We start from the raw sequence: 19,861 nt of genomic DNA, 5'->3' as shown, positions 1-19,861 counted from the left end.
GTATGGTCGACTAGGCTCTGTCCAATCTGAGGCTACAACTTAATCAAAGAATGCCAATCAACCAGTCCCTTGCAGCAACAGATCCTTCTATGCAAGAACAATTGGACCAAATACGCGACATGCTCAAGGGCCTAGCTAGTCCGAAACCCTCAGAACTTAAGCCAGATAGTGCAAGGGGATCACCATATTCTCGGCATACATCAATGCCTTGCCTTTGCCCAAATTCAAGATGCCGGCTTGGAAGATGTACACGGGAAGAGAAGACCCTCTAGTACACCTGAAGTACTTTGAGATCTAAATGGATCTCCTACAAATGTCTAGAGATGTGCAATGACGAATCTTTCCGACGACTCTAGTTGAAATAGCCCAACAATAGTATTTCAAGCTGCCCCCAGGAAGATTTAATTCTTGGGAAGAGCTCTCCAGAGAATTCTATATTCAGTTTTTTGCTTCAAGACAAATACCTGCCTGATTGGAGGATCTTGTCGAAATAAAGCAAAGACAAGGTGAACCCTTGAAAGACTACATTCAACGTTTCATGGCTGAGGCCACATGGTCACACGCCTGACAGAAGAAGGCCGATACACGGCCATAATCAGAGGCATCTTACCGTTGAGTAACTTCTAGAAAGATATTAGGAGGACCTCAACGAATAGCATGGAGGAGTTCCTTGAGCGAGCTGATGGCTTCGTAAAGTTAGTAGAAGCTGTCCGGCAAGCCCAGACAAGAGGGCAGGACAATGACAAAAAATCCAGGGCCTCATAGCGCCCCAACCACTGTCCAGCATGCCGACCAACACAGACGATCTCTATCAATTTTCAAACAATGAGAATGGTGGAGGCAAGCACAACAATAACAGTTCTGACCAACAAAATGGCAAAAGAGGAAAATTCGACAATTGCTTTATGCCATGAAGTCCAAGGAAAAAGGAGGAGAAGTGTGTATGTTTTGCTCTTCCATTAAAACTCCTAAAACACAACATGCCCAGACATACCAGCAGGGCGAGTCAGCAACAGGAAGTCCAGAAGGCTGGCTTCCATCACAGAAGGTTGGCCTCCATCTCCAAAGTCTGGCCTCTGCTTCGGAATGCTGGCCTCCATCTCCAAAGTCTAGCTTCTGCTTCCGAAGGCTGGCCTCCATCTCTAAAGTCTAGCCTCTACCTCCAAAGGCTGGCCTCCATCACAGAAGGCTGACCTCCATCTCAAAATTCTAGCCTCTGCCTCCGAAGGCTAGACACCACCTTCGAAGGCTAGCCTCCATCCACAAAGGCTGGCCTCCCTCAGACGCACAAGGAGGTGCCGCTAACTCTTTCTAAGCCTCCAGCAAAAGGACAATTAGGGGTTGTCATTGACGAACCCCATATGTAACACTCTGATACTTAGGTGCGCTACAATGATTTTTCAATTACAGTGCCATCTTTGCTAATCAAAGAGATTTTCTTAAAAATCGTGTCAAATTAAAACTATAGATTTAATTACTAAACTTTATAAACTTTTACACATTTATTTGCAAAAGTTGGGATCCTGTATTTAAAATTTTACAAAATATTCAAAATATATTTAGGCAGGTCGCACAACGACTACAAAATAAAATCCCAGATGTCCCGAGACCGAACACTCCAGGTCGCGTCGCCATGACATGTACAACATCATCCTAGCTCGAAGCTCACTCATCTTCAGCCTTCGCCTTTCCTTTACCTACACATGAAAGTAGAACTATGAATCGACAGACTCAGTATGACAAGCATATAACAAATAATATAATATCGACTTGTATCTAGGCGCCCATACACCTATTTACAAGGCTTAACAAATGAGCAAGAACGTTCTTTACTAGGGTACAACCACTGTACCACATACACTACGTACCGACATTGTACGAGTGTTGGTAGGGTTTATCTTGTATCCTGCGTACCACTAAGTGTTGTACCACACACACCTTTTACTTTTCCGTACTTGTGCTGGTAACACCATAACGTACTCTTTAAACATTATACGCTATACTAATACACTTTGTACCACTACCGTACAAGTATTGGTAGTGTATGAATCACATCAAGCATGCAATCACACATACATACATTCGCATATATACAATATGTTTTATGCTATTCTTACCTCGTTTCCAAATTCAAGTGAGTTGGCCGACCTGAACAGAAATTCTCGTGCTGGATGGGTGCCCTAATCACATAACATAATCGGGTAAATGACACGCCAAAACCCTAATCCGGGAAACTCAAACTTCTTACTTAAGGTTATGCCATTGATAACTAATACCCCAATACCCTAAGCAACAAGAAATCACCCAACCAAAGCTCTAAAACTAACACGAATTGATGAAATGGATCGCTTGGGAAACCTGTTCCAGAACCGGTTAACCAATTTTACAAGACCTGGCAAACTGTTTAACCAGTTTGCACCAGGTTTCCCCAAGCAATCCAAAACCTGATCAAAACGTGCCTAAACCTTACCAAACTTTCCAGAACACCTATATTGACCTCAAACAATATAATCCAATCAATAGAATCTAGAAAAACATACAAAATCAAAAAGTACCATGGATGAACCAAGCTTGAGTTTTCAAACTCAAACTTGTGCATCCACCACACCACAACTCTAAACCAGCTGCAAGAACTCAGACCAAGCTCAAATTAAACTTATAAACTAATTCACAAACCAACCTAACCCTAACAACCCCTATAATTCAAAATCACATGCCAAAACTAACTAAAACTTAAGGAATTCATAAATTAAGAGTTTCTAGGACTTACCTTCACTAATTACTCCTTATCCAGGTTGCTCTTGCTGGTTGTGTGGTGGTAGAGCACGAGAGAGAGAGAGAGAGAGAGAGAGAGAGAGAGAGAGAGAGAGAGAGAGAGAGAGAGAGAGAGAGAGAGAGAGAGAGAGAGAGAGAGAGAGAGAGAGAGAGAGAGAGAGAAAGGGTGATGAGTTCTTAAACTTTTTTTTTATTTTCTCTATTTTCTTTAAAAGGATAGAACCCATTAATTCATTTACTTGGCTGGAATATATTAAATGGCCAGCTGCCATGCCATGAAGAAGCCACCTAATCTCCTCATTTAAAAAGATCAAAATACCCTTAAAGCTTAAACTTAAGCTAATACAAGCCTGCGGTAAAATGGTCAAAAACCATAACCCGCTCAAACTCGATATTCTATTTATCTCAAATAATTATCCCACTAAGAAATAGGTTCTAGACTTACCTATGTGACTCAAATGGCCATCCATCGCATTTTCCGTCGTCGCCGAACAAAACCATAATAATTGCAGATTTCATATATAATACAAGTAATACCTCTAGAGTTTAATAAAATCTTCGGAATTGAGATTTTATAACTCTAATGCCCATTTCTAAAAATGGGACCCACAATTAAATAAATTCATAAATAATTATAAAAATATCAATGATTAACGCTAATTGCCTTTACTAATCCATATTCTAAAAATGCGGTCATTACACCATATTGCAGGGAAGACCAACAAAGCCAAAAAGCCTATGCTCGGACACTCCATTACGAGCCCAAAAGCGACTTCCTGGTAGGCAAAGAATGAGGCTCTAAGCAACCAAAGTTTGGTGAGCCCACGATCTCTTTCTCAAAAGGAGATCCTATTCAAGAAATTTTCCTGCACAATGACCCCGTGGTCGTTACCACACAAATCAGGAATAGAACCACAGTAAGATACTGTTGGAAATTATTTTACCAGGATCTTAGATCTACTCACAAGTATGTTGATTAACACCCTGAATATGAACTTTCTAAAACGATGAAATAAACACATATAAAGTTTAAGAAACCTTACATTGGGTGCAGCGGAATTAAATGACTCCTTCCGTTCAGATCTCTAACCCTTGTATCCTTTCTGTCGCAGAGTATTATCAAGATCTGAACCTGGATCTCTTTCTCTGAATCTTTGATTGCTGAAACTCCTTTTGCTGATAATCTTTCTTCACGATCTTTCTCACTATGATTGAGGTATTGCTTGCTGTGTGTGGGCACTACTCTAATCACTAAGGGGTTTCAAAATATGAAGGAAGAAGAGAGAGAGAGAGAGAGAGAGTGGCGGCCAAGGCAGAGAGAGAGAGAGGCTCAGGTTTTTCTGAATGAAAAATGTAATTTTCCTGAAGCCTTCACTACCTATTTATAGCATTCCACTAGGGTTAGGTTTGAATTATTTGGCATTAAAATAATAAAAATATCAGAGGTAAAACTCCTATAAAAGTGGCCGGCCATGGCTTATTGGATTTGGGTCTCACTTTTTGCAATTTTGCAGTTTTATCACTTTTGTATCTGATTTTCTCGAAAAACGCCAATTTTCTAATTCAACCATTTAAATGCCAATTCTAACTATTTAATAACTATAAATAATTATTAAATAATATTGTCATTTATCATATTTATTAATTGAACCATACAAAGTATCATAATTAACAAATATGCCCCTAATAACTCTTTCTTTACAATTTCGCCCTTACTTACTGAATATTTCACAAATAGACATAGTCTAGTTTGAGAATTATAATTGATTAATCAAAACCAATTACATGAGTCTTACAAACAATATTATCTCAACTAGTGCAGGGACTATGGGTCTATATAACCGAGCTTCCAATAAGTAGATCAAGAATTTATCACTAAAATTCACTAACTTATTAATTCTTCGTTGAATCCACGCATAGAACTTAGAATTGCACTCTAAGTATATAGAATGCTCTATATGTTCCACCATATAGACGCATCATTAGTTATCCATTGTTATAATCCTAATTTGATCAATGATCCTCTATATGAATGATCTACACTGTACAGGGATTAGATTACCGTAACACCCTACTATGTATTTTATCCTTAAAACACTTGACCCCGTATAAATGATATTTCAGCTTATGTGAAATGAGTACTCCACCATTTATGTTCGTTTGGTCAAGCTCGAAGGAGATCATCCTTTGCTTACTATTCGCCAGATAGAAGCTATAGATTCCATGTTTATGTTAGCGCTCCCGCTCAATTGCACTACCGTGTTCCCAAAATGTACGTATCACCCTGACCTAAAAGTAGGCTTAACTAACAAATCAAATAACACAAATAGCCTTTCAAGATTGAGCCTAATCATAACAGGATTAAGAACATTTGATCTAGGATCAACTAGGCGATATTGACTTGAATAGATTTTACGGTAAGTTTAATTAAATCTAAGTCGAAGTTCAATATCGGTCCCTTCCGATGCATACTCCATGCATCCAACCTGAGCTTTACTTTAACCAATGTTCTGGAAAGAACATAGCATTTCTCCAAATGCAAGTAAACTCTTGTTGTAGATTATCATATCAGTAAAACCCTATGTCTGATAAATCTAGGAAACTTTATTCACATAGTCATGTTTACTTTCCAATGTGATGACAACACAATAAACAGGATCAAGTATGTGAAAAGGGTTTAAGATGAATTTATAAATCAAATAGACAAGCAATTGATAAAGTGAACCAAAACATACACAAGTGAATGAAAAATACTTTTGTTTCTTTATTGATGTTGAACAAAATAGATTACATTGAAATGGAGTTTTATTTAGGGCATAAAACCCAACAGATACATGGTAGACAATAGAGCCTCGCTCAACATTCTTTTCAAAATCAACACATGAAAAGATGAGGCGCTAACTCGCTGACTTGGCGCCCTACAATCAAGTGATGTATGTCCTCTTTGGTCAAAGCATCACACTCATCAGGTATACCAGATTATTCAACCCATCATGGCGTTAGAAGCTGAGGGAACGTCGATTATGAAGAACTACGCCAATAGAGTTTTGGTGGTTGGATTTTCTCCAACAAGGCATGAGGTAGGATGTCAAGAGGAGGTTAGCAATCTGCCTGTCACTATTACAACTTGGCCTTATCCAAAGCCAAAAAAAAGATGATGCACCCACCAGCCAGGAGCATACAAGCTTCTTGACAGACTTAGGCCTGCGCTGCTACAAAGTCATGGCCTTCAGGGCTGAAGAACGTAGGGCCACACATTAGAATCCTATGAACAAAATGTTCAATGATCCTATCGGCCGCAACATGAAGGTGTGCATGGACGACATGCTTGTCAAGTGTAAAAGGGATATGGGCATATGGAGGACCTAGATAGAAAATTTCAAAATCCTCCATAGCTACAACATGAAGAAGCTTAATCCTAGACAAAATCCAAGTCCTTTTAAACATGAAGTCGCCCACAATAATCAAGGAAGTACAAAGCCAAATGGGATGCACTACTACACTAAGGTAGACTTGTGTCCAAGTATACAGACAAATGTGTACCCTTCTTCAACATGAAGTAGAAGCAACGACAAATTTGAGTGGACAAAGGAATGTAAAACCGCATTCCAGGAGAAGAAGAAACAAATTAGCTCTGCCACTTGTGTTGCCCAAATCCCTGGATAAAGAAGAGCTAGGCGTGCACCGAGCAGTCATAGAACATGCTATGAGTGCTGGCTTCACAAGAGAAGAAGACAGTGTACAACACCCTGTATAATACACCAGTAAGAGACTGATCGACACTAAGTCGGTTCCCAGTCATGGAGAAGCTAACCCACATCTTGCTCTTGGCTTTCAGAAAGCTAAGGCCATACTTCCAGATACACCCTATAAACGTGTACACCAATCAACAATTGCGGTAGGTTCTACAGAAACCTGAAGCATCAGGCCAACTACTTAAGTGAACCATTGAGACTCAACCAACATAAAGGCACCTCACAACCAGGCATGGCCACCAAAGGCCAAGCTCTCACCAGCTTCATGGCTAATCATAGAAGTATATCTTCCAAAACCTCACAGAGTTCAAGAGAAAATCAAGAGCTGGAGAAGAAGCGAGAGCAAGAATCCAAGAGGTGCATTGACCACCCGATGCAGGCCTGGCCCCTAAGGCACCTGGGCGCAACTAATGCACGAGGCAACAAGGTTAATTTTAAAGCTTCTAATGAGGAGGCTGAACATGAAGCTTCGAATGCTGGCCCTAGCTAGCACATGAAGCTTGGGCTAACAACCTAGACATGCACCACGGCCCTCAGCAGTTGTAGGTTATGTCCCAGGTGAATATAAAGCTCAATACAAGAAGATGATGGCCTACTGAAGCTGTTAAGATAGCTCAAAGGCTATACTAGAAGGCAAGCCTGCAAAGACAGCACAACAGCCGACACACTCGTTCACCTAGCCAGCTGCGCCTTGACAACCAAGGCAAACTTGGTACCTGCTTAATTCTTTAAAGAACTAAGTCCTTTTGTTTCAAAAAGAACAGACGTGCTAGACAACCAAGATGGATACACATACAGCAATATACATCTAAACAAAGACCTTGCCAGAAAGTAGGGACTAGGAGGACGGCTACAAGGTGTCTAATCCTGACAGCATAACACATAGAGGTAGTATCCTAACACCACCAATGAGCGTTTCCAAGAAAGAAGTTGTATAGCTATTAACAGAATTAATTATTATTTTTGGCACGGTAAATTATTTGAAATTTTATGATAAAATTTATTTATAATTTTAAATAACTACAATATATACGATAATAAAAAAAATTGACTAAACAATTTTGCTAAATACTAAAACAAATGAAAAATGTACCAGAATTTTTTTCTTTTTCTTTTGGTTTTTTTTTTTTTTTTTTTTTTTTTTTTGAGAAGTTCTATAAATTTTTACTACAAGCAAATTTTCAAAAACAAATTCTTTAACAGCGAGGCCCAAAGAAAAAGAGAAATAGTAGTGAAAACGACATTTACAGAGTATAGAGAGGCCCCCATCTTTTGGAAAACTTACTATTTCTTTACATGAAAACACTGTTACCCTTTTCACCTTAAATGGTTTATTTAATTAATTACTTTATCCTAATCTACAAAGAGATAAGTGGTAGTAGTAGTAGTATCAATAAGAAGCCAGATAGGAAAAGTAATTTTAGTGTGTTTTGAATTTAAATGAAAAAAGGTAATGATTATGCCATTATAAAATGTTATGGTTAAGGGTGGTAGCTTGGTTTCTATGTGGGGTGTGAAGTGGGTGACTGACTATCATATTGGCTAAGGGGAAAAAGTCATAACCAATGAAAATGAAAGATAATGATCATTGTTTTTTCAATCTATTATCAATATCTATATATGTATATGTACACACATTAAGTAAGAAGGGTTACTACTATATTGCTAGGGGAGGGAGACTTAAAAGGGACTTGTATTTCAAAATTTGAAATCTTAGGAGGAAGAAAAAGTTTTTATTTTTTTTTCTATAAGGGTAGGTGGAATATCCTAAGGATTCAACTTTAGCTACACTTGGGCCACGTGGAAGGCCTTGGACCAACACCATCATATACACATAACAATAATTTCTCTATTTGTTTTATTTGAAAACATGTATGAGAGAATGAGATATCATATTCATAATATTATATAACTTTATTTATCTTCAAACTTCAAAGTCATAGCCTAACATTTCTCAAAAAAATAAAAAAAAGTCATAGCTTAACAATGCCACATTCTGACCAATGTACTTATATACAGTATATACTTTTGATCATACCATATTAGTATAGGATATACAAGTATCAAGAACTTTGCATAATCTATATAATATTATTATAAATTATTAAAGGAAGGGAGAGAAGTTATAAAGAGGTAAAAAGAGAAGAGGAATCTCTTAGTTATTTGAATGAAGACAAACAAAACAAATGTTAAAGAGAATACATTACCAGCTTTGGTTTTAATTAATAACATTAATGTATATTATAATTTAATAATCATCACGATAAAGCTTACAACATACAATTAAAGCTTGGGAAACCCCAAATTATGAGCCTAAACTCCGCTTTGGCGTTTTGTCTAACCTTAATTTGCATAATATACCTCCAAAGTCCCAACCCCAAGAACCCCCTCACCGCCAACCATTTCAGTACTATTTGTCTTAATTCGATATTAAGCGACGAGTATTTGCTTTTACTTGTAATAACACATCCCTTCATTTTTATATTCATATACTCACTCCCTAAACCTCTCCACTACAAAAAGCCAAAATCTTGTTCTTCTGTGATCATGCTTTATTATATCTATTACAATTAAGGGTTTTTTTTTTTATTATTTTCAATATTTTCCCTTCTTCCAACCTCTTTTTGACTTTGGGGTTTTCAAATTGGGCAAGCCGATTTTTTCTTTTTCTTTTTTTTGCTTCTAAACAATAAAGACCCAAAAGAGATAATAATGTTGACAGTAAAAGAAAAACACAATTAGTATTTCAATAATAGTTATAATAAAAATTACATTAAAAGATTATTTTTATTTTACACGTAGAGAGAAAAAAGGGAAGAGAATGTCCTGGAGATTGTGGGTCTATATGCCAAGTGTGTGTAGAATAGAAATAGGTCCCCGCCGTAACAACAACGGAATTAGACTTTTAATAGTACAATTATGTAAAATAGTTATATTATATATATGCGACAAATATCAAGGTTTTGACTTTATTGGACTATGTGTGTATTTGTTAAATATTATGCAATGTGTTCTGTGTTTCTTCTTCACTACACATTAAATTCAACTTTAATAGTTAATTCTTGTTTTTGCATTGTTTCGATCATACACTTAAATTGTATAACATTAATCTGAACGACTATATGTTTACTACCTCATATACTATTTCCAGTAAAAAAATAAAAAAATTACACCGACGGTTGACAAGTACTAGTGAGAACATGAAGATTTATATTAGAAAAACATGTTAGGTCAATCTTCTCACCTATCATATATTAAATATCAATCTATGATATGAATATTCATTATTAGGATAATATATAATCAGAGTTAATTGAAAGAATTTGAAGAAATTATTCAAAATGTTATCAAAAGATACTTCTAAATTAATAGTACATTATTTTCACTTTCACAATTTGTTTTATTTTTTGTTCTAACTTCTAAGTAATACAACAACTTTCATTCAAACAAACAAAAGATTTTAGTGAGCACATGGAGACTCACCTCTCAGAAATTAAGATATCCCTTACAGTTGTGTTCAAAACCCCATCTAACAAGCAAATGAGCCGCTTGGTTAGAAGAGCTCGATGCCCAAAAAGGAGAATACAAAGAAGGAAGAAAACAAAGCTAAAAACTTAGAAAATCACTACTACAAATATCAAAATTCGCGACGGTCTTAAAAATAATTTTTTTTTTCAGGGACCGTCGCTAAAAAAATAAATAACTATTTAAAACCGTCAGGAAAAATTTAGTATTCCCGACGATTTAAAATCGTAGTAAACAAAATAGACGACGTTTTTTAATAAAATACGAATTTTTAAGAGAGCCTTATATCCGACGGTTTTAAACTATCGGGTATAAGGGCCTATTAAAAAATCGTCACCTACTTCTCGCCACATTTCGCACGTGTCTACCTACTTTTTTTCTATTTCCCACATGTCCATTTATTTCTTATCACCTATTTCTTCTCCACTTCTCACACCCTTAAACGAAAATCTTAACTCTCCAAAACCCCACTCACGCCTCCGCACCATCGCCCTCCTCTCTCGCCGTCTTCCTCCATCTCTCGATGTCCCTTTCTTCTCGTCTCTCTCGTCCATCGATCTCCACCCACCCTCCTCCCGTCGGTCTCCCTCTCCTCTCCATCGCATACGTCGGACCACCACCACATCCCGTCAATGTCCCTCTCATCTTCGTCTCATACGTCAGACCACCACCACCTCTCGTCTGTCTCCCTCTCTCTCTTTCTCTCTCTTTGAGCTCGGTATAAATACATTTATTTATTTATATACCTTTTTTATTTGTTATATATATTTATTTTGTTATTGTATACATTCAATGTATTTTAAAGTTAGTTGTTATTGTAATAAAATTAATTAGTTATTTTATTTTAATTTAAATAAAATTATAAAACTATTGCAGGAAAAAAAAAGGAGAAAATACAGATTTTCTACCATTAATGGCAAAAAAATTTGTATTTTTTTCTCTTTTTTTTTTACATTCCCGACGGTTTAAAATCGTCTCCTATACAAAACTGTCGAGAAGTCCACATTAGCGACGGTTTTTAACCGTCGCCTATTTTGTCCATTTTGCGACGATCGTATAGGTGGCGATTATAGAAACCGACCGGAATACTTTAAAAGGCTATATAAAAACGTCGGAAAAAACTATTTTTGTAGTAGTGAATAACAACAACAAGTTCCAATGAGGAGTTGTAGCAGACCTAATAGGAGCCACCAAAGGTTGACAATCAGAGATAAGGTTCGCAGTAAGATAGCCCAACTTCATCAAAACTTTCAAACCTCAAAACGTAACCCTTAACTCACCATGGATAATCGACACACCAAAAGGAAATTTTATGAGCAAACAACGCCAAGATGTTACCATAGTCGTCCCGAACCACTGCCTTCCCCCCCCCCCCCCAACTCCAATACCATCCTTATTCGCAAAGTCCACATTAGCTTGAATTCTACCTAGTCTTGGCAAAGTCCAACAGGCCAAAAGAGAAGCATTACTGATACTACACCTCTATTTGATCCCCAGAGAAAACTTTTCAATTATTATTTGATAATATAATATATAAATTAAAATATGACACTGTATGTGAATACTATATATTTAAGTGTTAGTACATAAATTATATAACCTATATGATTTATTTAATCTATATATTGTACCATAGAAATGAGTTACGATTATATAACACATTTATAACTCTTTTTTTGGTTCATCACAAATTATGTGTAATTAAAAGAGTTGTTGCACAAATTTATTATGCGATTCAGAACTATCATTATATAGTTGTTTGGAGGCCGTTACGATACTCATTTAAGTGATTAAAACAAGTTGGAAACGTTCAGAATTGAAAAGGAGTCGAAAGGAGTTGCAAAACTCTATTTCGGAGCATGCTGAAACTGTACGTCTGGCGATATGTCGCCTGGCACTAGGAAAAAAAAATCCAAAACATTTTAGTTTTAATTGGGTTTATATCTAACCTTATTCTCCATCGTCTATAATCCCAATTTTACTTAAACATTATAAAAAGAGATTTTTGGTGTTCATTTGGATGACCTAATTTCTGTCAAAAAAGTATTTTGCTAAAAAACTCTAAAGCTTTATAATTCTTAAAACTATTTTCATGAGAGTTCTCTTAGTGCTTAATATTAGGAGAAATAAACTTTTTAGATAAAAGTGTTATATATATTGTTCAAGTTATGATCATTTTCACTAATTTATACTCAAAATTGTGAGTAAGTATTTTTTTTATTTTTTTTATTTATGATCATATTATATAATATATGTGTATAGTGTGTTATATTGCACATTGTAATCTCTTTTCTTTTACTTTTTTTTATATATATAATATATAGGGTAAATAGCAGCATAAGTACCTAAAGTTTTAAGTTTGTAAGTGGCATAATCCCAATGTTTATTTTTAGTGGCATAAGTACCCAATGTTTGTAAAACTGTAATTCTTCTCTAATTTCGTCCGTACAAACCTTGTTATTTTCTTAAATAGGCCACATATAAGGTCTAGATTCTTCATCATTGGGTCTAGACAGAAACATGTAGTATCAGTTACTTCCAAATGTTCCTTTAATAAATTTAAAACGGAGTCTGTACTGACAAAACTGAAGAAAAATTACAGTTTGACAAACATTGGGTACTTATGCTGCTAAAAATAAATATTGGGTTTATACCGCTTACAAACTTAAAACTTTGAGTACTTATACTGCTATTTACCCTAATATATAGTGATTATATTATTGTAATAATATTTTTATTATTTTATAATAGAGTTTGATATATATATATCTTAATTAATGTGTAACACATTCACTCATCATAACACTATGGGTAGTTTGAAACATTATATTAACTCTATATATTATTGTTACTCAGATTATGGATCCAGTTTGCTCAAGTCTCAACAGGTTGATGGTACTCTGGGTTGGTCCCCTCGCCTGAGGATTGGGTCAAGATCAACTGCGATGTTAGAGTCGGGGTGGAAACCATGTGTGCGGTGGCGATTGTCAGAGATCATACGGAATCGATTTTGTGGGTGACGACTAACAAGCTTCACTTCTCTGACCCTCGGGGAAGCGGCGACTTGTATGTTAGCTTTGGAGACAGCGGTGACAATGCATCACCCTTTGTTATGGTGGAAAGTGATTCTAAGATGGTGATCAAGAACCTAGAGGATGTCGAATCTTTTTGGCAGCTTGAGAGCTACGCAAGACAATGTAAACATCTCTCTATTTTTTTCACTAGTTGTAATTTTTCTTATATTTCTAGAAACTTGTAATTTTGCGGCCCATAATGTGACCAAATGGGCTTTTGCCAACAATATTTCTGATAAAAGTTTCTACTATTTAGAATGTAATGATCGTGAGGTCTGACTGTTTTGTTCCCTCTAATATATAAACGCTTTATTAAAAAAAATATAAACATATAGGTAAAAGTATTTCTCAAATTAAGAAGTTAGCCGTAGTTACATATAAAGTTAATAATTGCCGAAGACTTCTTACTTTTTGGTGTTGGCACGCAGTTATGTGTAGCTAGTAATATTAGTAACATGTGTTTGTAGTTGTACAACTCGTCCCTTGAGCTTATTTTGGTTAAAACAATAAGATGGTGGTGAGATTTAGGTATGAGCCCAAAAAAGAAATGTATTGCTGTATATAATTATATAACAGGGACGGATACTAAAAGAAACAAATAAGTGACACATAATCACATTGCAAAAAAAAAAAAAGAAAGCTGACAAGTAGTGATGAAATTAACTGTGGAGCTAGACCAAAGACAAAGGGAAATACTGTTTAACAAAGCCAAATTTGATTCTTTTACGTATTATTATTGTCCATTGTTCACGAGTTGATGAAACTAATTTGAAAAGCAAATGGATTGTTGTGTTTTCGTGGTCTATATATTTACATAGGCCTATACATATATAGCTATGAGTCAGATTTTGAGACCCCAATATTGATTATCATCATGATCCTTGATATCCTCTACAAAGGTATACTATCATTATAGTTTCTCTCATTAATTTTACCAAAACAAATTGTACTTTCCTTTTAATTTACACTCCTATGCCACCGCAGCCTTTTTTAACTTATTACAATATTACACCCACTTTCCCACTATCTCACTGAATAACCCTCTCATCTCTCTATTAATATTAAGGCTAAAACGACACAGTTTAGCTATAATAGGAACTAAAGAAGGAAAGTAATAATAAATAATGCAAGTGACTGCTTGGGTGATTTTTTTTTAATTTTTACTAATGGCCTGGGCCTGGGCCAGCGGACGTTTAATTTCCGTTACGAATCACTATCGGACAACCCATCATTTGCAATGATGCCATAACCTTACCATACAGACGATTTAGAATAGAGATTGACCGAAAGTATGATGCAGTTGACGTTATGTTTAAAATTAAATCCAATACTTTTTTTAAAAAAAAAGAAATATTTTAATTATTATTTCTTTAGCATGTGTAAGTGTGAAGCATCGTAACGGCGTTATTAGCCGTCGTTTTGCTATATATAGGTGCTTTAACTTGCTCTTACTTTTATTCAACGTTACCACTTATTTCATTATTCCACTCTTTTTAATTTATTTTCCCTCTCATTTCTCTCTCTCTCAATCTCCGAGATTGTTCTTTCTCTTGTTTGATGAAAATTGCGTGAACCTGAAGTCTGGTATATTAGTGGGGTTTTGGGTTTGAAGAAACTAGAGTTATTATAACTTGTGAAACCTAGTTCTTGTTTGTTTTTATCATTAAAATCTCTCTATCTCTAAATGGGAAAGAAAGACCAAAAAGTGAATATTAACACTAGAGTGGAAACTGTTCTCCAACTTCTCAAGAAACAAGCACCTCTAACAGTAAAACAGGTACCTATTTTTTGTTCTTCTTCTTTCAGTTCTATTATTATCTGTAGGTTCTCTATTCTATACAGATAATAGTTGAGTGTACTGATCATATATAGTTTTCAACTATTTGCAGGAGAAGTTTTGTAATGAGGCATGTGTTGAGAGGTTTTTGAAATCCAAAGGAGAAAATGTTAAGAAGGCTGTCAAGCAACTAAGAACTTGTCTTTCATGGAGAGATAGTATAGGCACTGGTATTAAAATCTACCTATATATTATTGTCTCAAATTTTCTTTTGGGTTATTACAAAAGACTGTGTACCACACCACTATGATCCATGTAAATGGCTGCACATTGTATTTTCTTTTTGTTTGGTTTATGAAGAATCTTGCTTTTCATTTTTCTAAATAAGCCGTTAAAGTAAAATTCCTACTATAATGATTAAAGTCACTACTTCTTCCACATATTTTCATCTTTTTCAAATAAATAAAAAAAAAAGTAAAGAAATTAACGAAAAGAAGAGAGAGAGAGAGAAAAAGTAACTCTGTATCGGTGTTTTTCAAACTACTTATCTAATTCTTTTTTCTAATTATTATTATTTGAAAACTACAGAGAACTTGATAGCAGATGAGTTTTCAGCTGAGCTTGCCGAAGGAGTTGCTTATGTTGCTGGTCATGATGAAGAATCTAGGCCTGTTTTGGTATATAATTACATACCATATATATAATTCTTTAATCTGATGATTTTTTTTTTTTTAAATCATCGTCTTTAAAATATTCTCAGAGTGTTTTGTAATTATAACAGATTTTCCGGATCAAGCAAGACTACCAGAAGTTTCACTCCCAGAAACTGTAAGCAAAAAAAATACCAAAAACTATTTATTTGAAAAAAAAAAAAAAAGAAAGAATGTTTTATGCTAATTTTTTTTATTTTTATTTTTTAAGGTTTATTCGTTTACTGGTTTTCACACTGGAAGTGGCCATTGGGACCATGCCAAAGAACGTGGAACAATTTGTTCTCCTTTTCGATGCAAGTAAGTTATACACTCAAAACGAAATCACAATTCTACCCATGTCTAGTAATTCTAAAGTAGGATCATTTTGAAAATATAAGGGGTAGTTTAGTAATTGCAAAGTGTCGGACTGAAACACACGCACGCTGGCGAGGTCTTGTGAATTAATTAATGAGCACCAAAGCAATCTCAGCTAATGTCGGAGTTCCGGCAGAATGTGTCTAAGATATTCTCAGACAATGTCCGGAGTGCCCCTGTAGTGTCACGATCGAAACCATCCCTAACGGCCCCGGAATGGATGGGTATATCGGGAAATGGAGTAAATTTATACTCCTCTTCTTATGATTGGTCAACTCTTACACTTTAAGTCTCCACCATTAATAATCTTAAAATTCATAAATATGGGGATAATATTCTTTAATTGAAATAATTTCATGAAAAGAAGATACGTAGAAATTAATCAACTGAAAGTGATTTTTAAGTATTAATTAGCTCATAATTGAATTTTTGGCGTGTTTAAAAATTGCAGGCTTTTTCAGGTCAGCATCGGCTTTTATGAACTTGTTACTAGCAGCACTGAAAATTGTGGCCGAGTACTACCCAGGACGCCTTTATAAGTCTTTTGTCATAGACCCTCCTTCTCTCTTCTCCTACCTTTGGAAGGTATTTATTTATTTATATATTTCTTTTTTTATTAATAATGTTACATCCAGCTGTAATTAAATTTTATCTTGTATTATTTTTTTTTTTTAAGGGTGTGAGACCGTTTGTGGAGTTATCAACGGTGACGACGGTGGTATCCTCGTTGGACTTCGAGGAATCGTTGGATTTCAACGACTTCACGGCCTACCCGCGAGCCTCGTCCCTCCGATTCGACACGTCATCATCGTCGTCTTCGATCAAAACGACATCCAAAGTCGGGGCGTGCGCTTCGTCCCGATTCGCCTTCACCGTCTCCCACCACTTTGACTCTCTCAAACCCTGGTACCTCAGCCTGACCGACACGTCAATATCTAAAGTGGGCCCAACCCACGGCCCAACACCACTAGGCCCAGCTCTCATCTCACCACTCAACGCTCGCTCCTTCTCTTTCGCTTCACCCGGTGCAAGAACTCCACTCGGCAGCATCTACGAGTACGGCGGCGGCTCCGCCAGAGCCAACCGGAAGAGTCTCTTCCCTTCCACGCCGCTTCCACGGCGGAGCTCGTGTATCGGTACCATAGACCCGACCCGGACCCCGAACGCTAGGACCTCGAGGCCGACGTTTCTACAATCGCCGGCGTTGTTCTTCAGAAAGGAGTGCCACGTCAGCAAGACGGAAAGGTCTCGGGAGTCGTTCGTTCCTTTTTTGAAGTTTTACAGGAGGCCGTACGATGAGATGGTGTACAGGTCAAAGATGAGGCCCCCACTTGGTGGACTAATCTCCATCGTATCACCACATCTACGAAGGCGCCACGTGTCCGTATCTCAACGGTTCTAATTGTAATTCTCTTATACAATGAAAAAGAAAGAAAGAAAAAAAAAATTGAGAATGAGTGAGTGAGAATATTGAGGAAAAAAAAAATTAAAATAGTACATATATTATTATGAAATTAAAGTTGTTGACATGACATTACCGCAAATAATTGTTTAATTATTTTTGCTCAGTTCAAGTCCACAGTTCCACATTGTGCATTAAATTTGATTTGTGTAGACCAAAACATTTAATTCTTAATTTGTTACAAGAAAAAAAAAAAAAGAAAAACAAGGAGTGAGACGCCGTGGTTGGCAAGGTGTGAAATGGTGTGCACCATGTCTGATTTTGATCGGTGTGGCTTAATTAAGAAAAGTCTACGTTTTGGGGTTATGAAAGGCTAAGCATGGGAATTAGATAGCGTGGTCGAGACGGTGAACATTATTATTGCATTGGAAGTTCATATGGGAAAATGAATGATTCAATTCAAAAATTACACATACATAGTTTGTATTGTTTATTTATTTATTTATTTATTTATTATGAAGTAACTAAAGAGTGTTCGAATCTTTTGGACGTACTTGGTTGGACTTTTTAAAGATTATATATATATTAAGATGACGCAGTTTGAAATACTTCGAGTTTTTTGTAACGTTGTGCTTGTATACAAGCTGTTTTACTTAAATTTTTATTTACTTTATATTATAATATTGTTTTTGGTTTCAACAATGGCAGAGAGTCGGTAGGAATATGTGTCGGGTTTTGTTGATTGAGAAGTCAAAATGTACATCAATATATATGATATGAATGAATGAATTATATATATATATATTTGGCATAATATTTCAATTGAAGTAATTCGAATTCAAGTTCGAGTCTGGCTTTGGGAAGTGAAATGAAATCACTAAATTCAATTTTATTATTAATAATACGTATATGTATAATGTACACGTACAAAAAGTTGCGTATACGATAATTTATACTCTATATAGGAAATGCTTCTTCCTTTCTTTCTTTTTGTCGTATTCTCAATTGTCCTTTGTGTATCTAGGTTCTATTCTCATTGAGAGTGATGTTAGAAATGAACTTGGAGACTTGAGTCATTTTGTATAGTTGGAACTCATATATTCAAGTTATCACCAAACTCTTTTTAATTTAAGCTTTGTATTGTAGCTCCAAAGTGGGTTTCTGTGAACTAATTCAGCTTTGTTTGTGCTTATGTGGTACACTACCACTACTACTACTACTAAAACTACTTACTGACAGTGCCTCTTTTTAGGTTTTGGATTTTTTTTCTTTGTTGGTTTTGAGTTTTATGTCCCTTTCATTTGTTTTCAAATGAATATGCAGTGTAGTAGTTACAGCCAAGCCAAAACATGTCATTTCTGAATTATATGAACTTTATTTATGAGCTTTTGTTTGTTTTTGGGGTCAATGTCTTTTGTATAATGAGTTGTGTGTAGAAAAATACCTAGCCAAAGGGGACAGTCAGAGAAGGATTTTGTCTCTTGGTCACTGTTTTGGCTATGTTAATAAAGACTTGAATTAAAAGCTGTTATATCCATAAAACAAAGGAGTATAAGGTCATTTCCTTTAGGTACAAATAATATTCTTCATTAGAAAGCAAATAATATACACTTTTCCAAGAACTGATAAGATAAAGATGTCTTATTGTGCATGTCTGTTTCACACACAAAGATATTCAAATCAAACGACTCTCTTTCCAATTTAATCAGTTATTTTCTCTTCTAATAGTAATATATTACACTACAAGACAGTGGCGGACCTAGAATTTAATTAGAGGTGGACGTAAATTTTTTTTATATATAAACATATTTCAAAAAAAAAATAAGTAAATATAAAGAAAAACACAATTCAATATTTCAATCAACTAAAAAGATATTAAATATCAAGCACTGAAAATCTTTTAATAAAAAGAAAAAAAAAAGCAATCTAAAATGATGTTCAAAATATATAACATACTCAATATTTTAAAATTTTAGCAAATATATCAATTTTTGAGCTCATATCTTTAGAGTTGTCCTCGACGAGTTTTCATGTTTTGAAAACGATGAATAATAAGCTCATTGTCAATAGCATTGAATACATCCTTTTTGAGATATACTGTTAAACTCATATTCAATTATTGATCTCTCATTTTGTTGCGCATTTGTTGTGGGCAATTAAAATAATTAAAAGATTTTTTTTAGTTTAAAAGTAAAAGGAAATATTTTTTTTCAGCATGGGCTTAAGCCCACACTGGTCCTTCATTGGGTCCGCCAGTGCTACAAGAAATATCAGCATTACCGGCGGAGACATCCACTGTAAAGAAGTCGAAATCTACCGGTATAGGTCATTATTGGCAGGGTCCAGCTGCTAGTGATCCGCCGATAATAGCAGCAGACTGACAAATCCGTCAATATTAATTATTAATACCGGTAGACCAATAGCAGGGGATCCCGCCGCTATTAACCTCGTCAAAAACAAAAATCTGACACATTAAGGGCCAGTTT

At 35.5% G+C, this 19,861-nt stretch overlaps 1 protein-coding gene across 1 annotated transcript; it reads left to right on the top strand.

The window, feature by feature from the left end:
• The first annotated feature begins 14,577 nt into the window (after window positions 1–14,577).
• On the top strand, window positions 14,578–17,547 carry LOC115721748 (uncharacterized). Its single transcript, XM_030650821.2, has 7 exons — window positions 14,578–14,906; window positions 15,019–15,136; window positions 15,495–15,583; window positions 15,688–15,734; window positions 15,828–15,916; window positions 16,425–16,558; window positions 16,650–17,547. The coding sequence occupies exons 1-7, from the start codon at window positions 14,814–14,816 to the stop codon at window positions 17,373–17,375; spliced, it is 1,296 nt and encodes a 431-aa protein (XP_030506681.2). The 5' UTR covers window positions 14,578–14,813; the 3' UTR covers window positions 17,376–17,547.
• The last annotated feature ends 2,314 nt before the right edge of the window (window positions 17,548–19,861 follow it).

Source organism: Cannabis sativa, chromosome 9, assembly GCF_029168945.1.
Source record: "Cannabis sativa cultivar Pink pepper isolate KNU-18-1 chromosome 9, ASM2916894v1, whole genome shotgun sequence".
NCBI classification, from domain to species: Eukaryota; Viridiplantae; Streptophyta; class Magnoliopsida; order Rosales; family Cannabaceae; genus Cannabis; species Cannabis sativa.
Note: the sequence above shows the minus strand (reverse complement) of the source record. Positions and strands in the feature narration are given on the sequence as shown.

Bases quoted from the DNA above. Each gene is read 5' to 3' on its own strand.
- LOC115721748 (XM_030650821.2), top strand. From the start codon at position 14,814: ATGGGAAAGAAAGACCAAAAAGTGAATATTAACACTAGAGTGGAAACT. The intron at 15,735-15,827 runs GTAAGCAAAAAA...TTATTTTTTAAG, and splicing joins AAGTTTCACTCCCAGAAACT to GTTTATTCGTTTACTGGTTT. The intron at 15,917-16,424 runs GTAAGTTATACA...TAAAAATTGCAG, and splicing joins TGTTCTCCTTTTCGATGCAA to GCTTTTTCAGGTCAGCATCG.